The sequence below is a fragment of the Sinocyclocheilus grahami genome, unplaced genomic scaffold (assembly GCF_001515645.1).
Source record: "Sinocyclocheilus grahami isolate Dianchi unplaced genomic scaffold, SAMN03320097.WGS_v1.1 scaffold202.1, whole genome shotgun sequence".
In the NCBI taxonomy this organism is placed as follows: Eukaryota; Metazoa; Chordata; class Actinopteri; order Cypriniformes; family Cyprinidae; genus Sinocyclocheilus; species Sinocyclocheilus grahami.
Genome location: NW_015505381.1, coordinates 224,422 through 233,394, shown reverse-complemented (window position 1 = coordinate 233,394; position 8,973 = coordinate 224,422). Strand labels below are relative to the sequence as shown.

Sequence of the window (8,973 nt, the reverse complement as noted above, 5' to 3'; positions counted from 1 at the left end):
AAAGCAGCATAAACAACAGAACGTGAGGATTCATATGGTCATGTCACGCACCTGTAGCGCTTCTGCAAATGCAGAAAAACATAATAAAGCTATAGGCTATATAAAAGAAATAAATAGGCATATATGCAAAATATATTTTTCTAAATAATAAATTAACAAAACGAAAGAAAAAAAAACTGCAACAATTAGCTGCCTAAATGCAGAATTTCGGCTAATTTTTGTAATGCGCTCTTAAAACAGCAGCATCCTATTTGTTTCCTTTATTGTACAAAAGCACAATTTTTTGTTTTTATTGTGAAAGTGCACAAATAAAGGAATATTTAGAATAGTTTTAAATAATGTCTTACTCTCATATGACCACAAATGAAGGACTATAGTAACACCGTGTCTACACCGGTCGCGACAGTTGCCGCGCCACTCACATCCGGTGTAGACTAGGTGTAAGTTGTTTCCACTTTTATAAGGGGGAAAAAAACCAAGTGATCGTGCCGGCGCCTCACTCGCACAGTTAAGCATTACTAACTCGACAACCCAGCCTGTTCATTGTCGTAATGAAATAGTCAGCCAAACATTGAAAACATGCTATTTTAGTTCCCCTCACTCCACAACAAATACTTTAAATTTAACGGTAGAACAGAAGTCAGAACAAAACAAGAATATAAATATATAAGAAGCTACTAACAAGCCAAAACAAATTAATTAAAAAATTTGCACTTCGTGTTCCAATATCCACGTAAAACAAAATGTGCTTGGCGTAGTAATAACATGGGGGTTTGGTGGTCACACTGACTACAGGCTATTTAAACTGAGCAGTGCACTATAAAAAATTATGTAAACGTAGGCTACTAAAGGAACATCAAATTAAGATAAGTATGTTTGAAAGGGTAACTCATCTTTTTCTTACCAAATATAAAATAATTTTAGATGCAATTTAATAATATGAATATGATTTAATGCACTTTTAAACTACAGGGAAACGGTGCTTTAACGTGAGCAACACCATGAACACGGATGCTGCCTATAGGCTAATTCTGACATGTGATACATTTATTTGCGTTAAAGCCCCTTTTCTCGACAAAAAGTGTTTCCAAACTATTTTTTGCGACATTTGAATTATGGATATAGAATTAATGCACTAAAATTAAACAGAAAAAGATCATGTCGACACATGAGAAATGTTATCGATAAATGGCATTTTGAAGCGCTAAATATTTTTTCGTAAAAAATCCTCAGATGGAAACCTGGCTATTGATTTGGCTATATTCGAAGGTAGTCCCAGAACGCATTTTGACAAACCTTTCATAAGCTATGTTTCCATCACCCTGTTTTTAATGCACATTTTGACTTGGTGGTGGTTTTTGACTAGTGTGAACAAGAGTTAATGTGAATAATGGTAGAATAAATTCCTCCATGTGCATCAATAAAGTCATGTGACTTTGCACAATGGGATGGGATAACCGATCTCATTGCACAGCCTCTCAAATGTTGTTTTGGTCATTCTGCAATGCCTGAGTCAAAGTCTGTCATCAAAGTATTTCTGTATAATTGCCTTCCAGAACTGTCTTACATGACTGCGTTCCCAAACAACAGGCATCCACCTCCGAAAGCAATGACCGCATTTGTTTCATCTGCTTGCTCTGAGGTGCAAGTAATCTATTGTATATGAAAATTATTATATTCAGTGGCTTCTCCTACTTTTTTTAGTGATAGCCTATTTAGTGCTAGATTATCAGGAAGTGACGATTTTGTTCTCCTTGACTCATTGGATGGAAACGATGCTTTATTCACACGTTTTATGTGATAGTCTTATTAAGTTAAATTCACAACTTTGGATGGAAACATAACTATAGACTTGTCCAATTCAGAAGGGCAGAGGTGCCATTTCTGCTTTTGGAGGGCCGCTATCCTGCAGAGTTTAGCTCCAGTTCAAATTAAACCAACCTGAACCAACTAATGACTAGTCTTAAAGAATACTGGAAACTTCTTGGCTAGTCTGTTGGTACGTGTTAAAGCTCTGCAAGATATTGGCTTTAAAGGACCAGGATTGGACACCATCGCTTTCTGGTCTCCCATTTGTCATTTTATTATTCTTAAGGGTTTTGCTTTTGGCTAAGGGTAGACTTTTGCTAAATCAGTGCCAGTGTGGATTGGTAATCTTGAGCGTGGCATTTGGGACAGGGTCTGGGTTGAGGGAAATGTCAAGTTTAAGTATAGCTATGTTTTATTCGCCATAGAAGTATAAATAGGAAAACCGCTCTATCTGATTTGAAATGAAATATTTTTTCTACACTTTAATAGAGGTTTTCTTTAGTTTAGCAACATGCAAAAGTCATTCTATTAGAATTGAGTGTTTGTTGCATCTCTTAGACTTTATGCAAGGACTTTCTTTAATGCAGCATGTGTCAACAAAGCAGCTGGTATTTATAGAGCAATTCAATCCTTTTCATCCTGCCTTAGAAGGTGTGAAGCTGCCCTGTGTTGGCTATAGACGACAAGGCAGCACACTAGATATTGCATTGTATATTTTTGTTGAGGGATTCCCTTGAAACCATGAAGCCTTATGCTGGTATCCCTGATTCTGTTGTCGTTCATGGTATATTTGACTCATACGCCACAGGTTTAGTGGTTTATTTCAAGTGAAAGTGGGTTTGTGAGTTGATTTGACATGTTAAGAAATTCAGTGCACCTAGCCGCAGTTACTGTGCCAATAAAGTGAAATTCCACAAATTGGATTTATTAATAAATCAAGTTGTAAACAAATCCCAGCATGTCGTTGACACTCATTTCTCTCGCCATCTCCAGGCTTTGTTGAGGGATTCCCTTGAAACCATGAAGCCTTATGCTGGTATCCCTGATTCTGTTGTCGTTCATGGTATGTTTGACTCATACGCCACAGGTTTAGTGGTTTATTTCAAGTGAAAGTGGGTTTGTGAGTTGATTTGACATGTTAAGAAATTCAGTGCACCTAGCCGCAGTTACTGTGCCAATAAAGTGAAATTCCACAAATTGGATTTATTAATAAATCAAGTTGTAAACAAATCCCAGCATGTCGTTGACACTCATTTCTCTCGCCATCTCCAGGAAAGCGAATGCCGACCTCATGGAGAGCCTGCTCTCTCCTGTGACTATAAACACCTTATCCATTTACATGTAGTCATCTGCCACTGAAGAAGCCCACTCACGAGGAGAATGACGACAGCGCTCATAATACCGCCACTGACGTGAGGCCTCGGGAACGCCGTCTGTGTTCCCTGTTAACACTGCCTGGATCGGGCCTAAAAAGCCAGCAGTGTAATGTGAAGTGCAGAGCCGCCTCTTTTTATTACACCAACATTGATGGGTGGAAATAAGTGTGTTGGATCGAGACAACTTTTTTTAGTTATGTTTTGAATGAAGTTTCATTTTTTTTCATGCTTCCAGCAGGAAATGCTTCCAAGAGCATTAACTTTAGTTTTGCAGTTGTATTTGAGACATTACATCTTCTAATAGCGACTTGTTTCTCGTAAAATTTAATGTTTCTTGTAATAGTGACTATATTGCAGAATTGTATTTTTGGATCTCACAATGTGACACATTATGAAAGCCTGTTTATGTCCTAAGAAATAAATGAAGATGTGAGGTCACAATTGTGAGAGTTGCATTTACGAGTAATAAAGCTGATAAGTGAACATAGCCATTGGAGAACATTCACATCTTGTGCACCAAATGGCAAGCCAAAACTGATATTTACACAATTTTTGTACAACTTCTGATGCTACCAGACCTTCCCTCATCTCCGCTTCTCAGCGTCTTGGCTTTGCCCAGTTGATTTACAGCCGAAATGCCGTCTGTCTGGTTTCGTAGTTGTTACAGCTTCAAGATATTTTCCACCTGTGAGATTTTTCCACCAAGTACCTTCCACCCTTCTGACCCACCTTGAGTCTCGTTTCTGCTCAACAGCACGTTCTAGTAAACTTTTTCAGCGGAGCATGAAAGGCATTTGAAGGACAAAATAAGTTTGTGTTGACTAGTTTGGTTAGTGGATCACAGCCCATTCCTTGCAGGGATTGATCCAGCAAACTTCCGGTTTAACCATGCCAAAAAGTTTTCAGGTGATATTCCTGAACCAAAACACTCCTGCTTGAGTTTCCTTTCCAGACGCGCTCTAAGGTTGAGAAAAAACATGATGAGGCAATCAGAGCTGGGAGGTGGGAATATGGGACACAGGGGGCCCCGTGTTATTCTTTGCCTCCTGCTGGGATGGTTCGTGGCAGGTGTGGGTGTCTGTTTGGTAGGATGGGATGATCTTCAGCTGCCAGTTGCTGGCAGAAACAGCAAAGCTCTTTATTTCTCTCTTTCACTCCCTCGCTCTTTTTTGGGCCGTTCTCTCGCTCTCTGAACGCATGCTCCAGGCTGTTGCCCTCATCAAATCAAGTTGTGTGGGGCAGATGTCACAGGCGCAGTGGAATGCAAGGAATTCGGAGGCTTGGAGAGAGAGCGAGAGAGAAAGAGGGTGTGTCTGGGGAAGGGTGGGCAGAAACTCAAATCAGTGCAGTGGTCTCTCTGCTGTGGAAGACCATTTTCGCCTCAGAGTAAAAGAAAACTAAATGTAACTCTTCACTTTAATGCTCTTAATTCCAACTTTATTTCTCCGAAAATTTTTTATATAAAATTTGCAACTTTATTTTTCATAATGTGCCTTTATATCTTGCTAATTATATTTTAAACTTTATATCACAATTTTTTACTCCGAGGCACAAATGGGCATTCATGGGCAACTCAACATTGCAAACACTTTAATGGCTGCTAATCTATGGGCAGCGAATGTTGCTAGCTAAAAATTGTTGATATAAAAAGCAAAGTTGTCTTCCTCAAGGGGGCGCTGAAAACCCCATGCATTAGAAGTTTAGGAGTTAAGCTGCATTCACACTAGGGGCTGGCGATGAGGTCAGGGCATTCTCATGTTGACAGCGAATCCGTTTTCTTGCCGCTAAATACAAACAATTTGGAGGCAAAAGACTAAATATAATATAAATATAAACTGAATCCGTACATAAAAACAAAAATGAATGATGACGGCAAGTATCAGCCTAATTTCAGTCACTACTGGGCTGAGAGGAGAACGATCACATGAGCTCTATTGGCTGTCGCTCACGAAAGTCACTCTTCATTTGCATAAAGTTGAAGGATTCTGAACTTTGTCACGTTTGCTGCCGTCACTCGTGTCGCCGGAAATTGCCAGCTTTCCATTGAAATGAATGGGATTGTGTAGCTTTGTCGTTGCGTGTCACTTGTAGTGTGAACACGGCTTTATTGTCTTTAGTAAGAATATTTCAATAGTTGAAAGCGTTGCATTTTTTCATAAAACATTTTTATATAAAAAATTTTAATATAATTTTTATTATTATTATTATATATATAGCATTTTTTTATTTGTTAAAAATGTATATATTTTTTTAAATATTAATATATAATACAATGACATATATATCCTTCAGGCATTTCACAATTAAATAGATTTTTAAATAATTTTTTTCTAGTAGGTGTAGGAAAATGGTCAGCAATTAAATAAATAGTTAATAGCAGTTAGTATTTTTGAGCCAGAGGTTCACTCAGGAGTTTCACGGTAAATTAAAACTACTTGAAGGTGCACTAAGCGATTTTTGTCAAACGATGTTGATATTTGAAAGCAGCAAAACAAACACGCCCATACCCCAACAGGACCTCGCCCCTATATATTTGTGGGGAAGTCGTGGCCTAATGGTTAGAGAGTCGGACTCATAACCCAAAGGTTGTGGGTTCGAGTCTCGTACCGGCAGGGATTGTAGGTGGGGGGAGTGAATGTACAGCGCTCTCTCCCACCTTCAATACCACGACTGAGGTGCCCTTGAGCAAGGCACCGAACCCCCAACTGCTCCCCGGGCGCCGCAGCATAAAAATGGCTGCCCACTGCTCCGGGTGTGTGTTCACGGTTTGTGTGTGTTCACTGCTATGTGTGTGTGTTCACTGCACTGCGCGCACTTTGTACGTACACAACCCTGGCATAACGACAATCGCAGAAACAAGCGAAGAAGCATATTCAAATAAAAGCCAACACAGATAAAGTTGTGTGAAACAATGCAAAATCAATGTTACTCACCAACGCAACCTCGGTTCAAGCCCTTCCCGCTCCTTGAGTTCTCTCCACCGCTGGAAAGCTGCTCCAATATTTACGCGGGTCCTGCCCTTCTTTTTAATATTTTGTTCCACCGATATTTTTCTCTTTTTTTATCTTCCAGTTCTTTCTGTCTATAGTTGCTAATATCCGCCCTCTCTTCTCGCTATCATTACAAGACACGCCCCCTTATTGCTGATTGGCTGCAAGTGTGTTTTGGGACATGGTCTGACACTGCGGTCAAAAGCGCTTTTCAAAAATTGCTTAGTGCACCTTTAAATTAATGTATTTTGTTACAAAAATGCCACATATAAAGCATTCACAAAACATTTTAAATTATTTTTTTTTAAACATCCTTATAACACTTACTTTAGAATGAATTAGGTCTAAGAAATCTAACAATTTTGTCAAGTTAATTTTTCTTTCAACACCTGAATACTGATGCTGTGAAATATTAATAGGCATTGAATTGAAAATATGATGCATATCATGTTCACTTAATATATATTTGGTGATGCATATTACATACTGCATTGCATAATGGCCATTATTTATCCTTATTAAATGTTTTTATGGATACTGCTTTTATTACCAGATGACTGATTGCAGCCGCTTTAAAAATGGGCATATGTGAAGCATGTTTTTTCCCCCCATCATTTAAAGGGAAATATAGTATATAAAGCCAAAAGCTTTACTTCGTTAGTTTTCTATTTGTGGTTTCAGTCTCATGAAGTCTGGCAGTGTTGTTGAGAGATGCATGTTTCTCTTTCATTGCTTTTGTCACCACCTTTTGGTCACTGTGAATCTTACAGAAAATGTTCCTCTCAGGTCGCAACGAGCTTATTGCCAGATACATCAAGCTGAGAACAGGCAAAACCCGCACAAGAAAACAGGTATGTACTTTATATGTACTATCGATTGCACTAAATATGTGTTTGCATAACAACAAAATAAGATTTAATGACCGTTTTCAGTTCAGTAGTTCAGCAAATAGTGTGTTGTGACTGTTCTTGTATGTTTTTGTTAAACCATCTCGAAATTCTTCAGGTATCTAGTCACATACAGGTGTTAGCGCGGAAGAAAGTTCGAGAGTATCAAGCAGGTATAAAGGTAGGTTTGAGACGCACATCTTTTCACTCTTTGGTTATGGCTTCTCTCTCTTTCTCCTCCTCTTCCTCCTCTTTGTCTTTTCCTCCTCTTTGGCTTTTCTGTTCTGCAGGTTTCTAGCCATTTGCAGGTTCTTGCCCGGAGAAAATCTCGCGAGATACAGTCAAAGCTAAAGGTATGCGCTTTCCTGCGGGTGGGGCGGGGCTTAACAGCAATTGCCTTTGCACAAACCAATGAAAGATTGCTATAAGTTCCAGTTATCTAATGGCTGAATAAAATCTTGAGTAATGAGTGCTTGCGTCAATATTTGGCGCAAAAAGTTTAAAGTGCTACAGGAAGCTGTCATGTAGTGTATTGCTTTGCGTTTGGTGCAGCTGTTTGTCGTAGAGGCTGAAGGTGCATGAATGGCTGAGATCTTTGCCCGTCGGCTTTCCTGAAGCTCACTGTTTCTTCAACCTTCCTTTCCTTGCATCCAGACTCCATGTATCTGTCACCAATACTCAGTTTTCACTTGTAAAAATCTGTCTGAAAAATATATAACACGTAATGCAGTCGGCCGATATGGGTTTTTCAGATGACGATTATGTTATGAGTCTGGCTGTGATGTAAACAAATTTGTTGAAATTAAATTAAATATTATTTTTATCTGTGTGTGTGTGTCTGTGTTTGTGTGTACAGAGAGAGAGGGGGAGAGAATTTGTAATATAATTGGTTTATGGTAAAAATCTTTTGTTTAAAGAACTTTAAAATAATTTTTAAAATGTGTAAATTTGAATTGTGTATTAAGTTATTTTTATCAGGATTGCACAAAGTTAGAATAAAATATTGGACTATTTTTTTGTTTTTATTTATTTCTTTTTTGCCTTACATTGAGGATAAGTGGGTGAGATTGCAAAATTACAAAAATATAATTTACATAAGCAGTAAATTCTAAACATTAATATATAGTATTTGCATTGTATTTTTGGTGATTTTAGATTGTAGTGTTTGGCGCCCCCTGCCAGTATATTCATGAACTATAACCTAAGTAAATTATTTGCAGAAAAGCATTTTTTTTATTAGTGCTTATTCGAATTTTTTTTTCAGGTAAAAACATAGAACAAATGTGTCACATTTTTTTGCACAAAGTATGACAATTTCTGCCTGAAATGTTCTGAAACTTTTTCACACTTGCAAGCCATTTTAAGATCAAGAAAATAGTTCTAGTAGAGATCTAGAATAGAATTGAAAAAGATTTAGAATAGAATTGACTTTCATGTAGTTGGCATGCATCCCATACTTTGTTGTCAGAGACAATAGGTTTAGTGAAATTGCTCTCAAAATATTGTACTAATTTTCTTTCTTTCTTTTGATTCAGGCCATGAACTTGGTAAGTGTGGATTTGAATTGTGCAAATTATTGTTGATTTTATTTTTTATTTTTGCTTCGCTTTGCTTGGCTGTCCTGCACAGGTTCAGTTTACATCCAGCACTGCCATTATAAAGTCCTCTTCTCTGGCCCTGCGGTGTGCATAGATTGCTCATAATTCTTGTGTCAATAATATGCCTGGCCGTTTTGCTCTCTGAAGTTTCCATGTCGTCCCTCTGTTTTATGATGGACTGCAGATCATACAGGCTTAATAAATTCAAGAAATGCAATTGTGAAACAACACCACTTCTTGTGGTTGTGCTTCCGAGTGAGCTGCAAGTCTTTTTATTATCCGTGTTCATTTATTGTGATGCAAAGTGACGTGC

The 8,973-nt window shown here is 38.1% G+C and overlaps 1 protein-coding gene across 1 annotated transcript in view; it reads left to right on the top strand.

Annotated features, from left to right (window-relative positions):
* Positions 1–8,973, top strand: part of LOC107595435 (transcriptional enhancer factor TEF-5-like) — a 42,936-nt gene that overhangs the window by 26,283 nt on the left and 7,680 nt on the right. Inside the window, exons 3-5 of the mRNA XM_016285839.1 lie at positions 6,962–7,026; positions 7,181–7,243; positions 8,598–8,609. Of these exons, the coding sequence (XP_016141325.1) occupies positions 6,962–7,026; positions 7,181–7,243; positions 8,598–8,609 (140 nt within the window). The remainder of the gene's footprint in view (positions 1–6,961; positions 7,027–7,180; positions 7,244–8,597; positions 8,610–8,973) is intronic.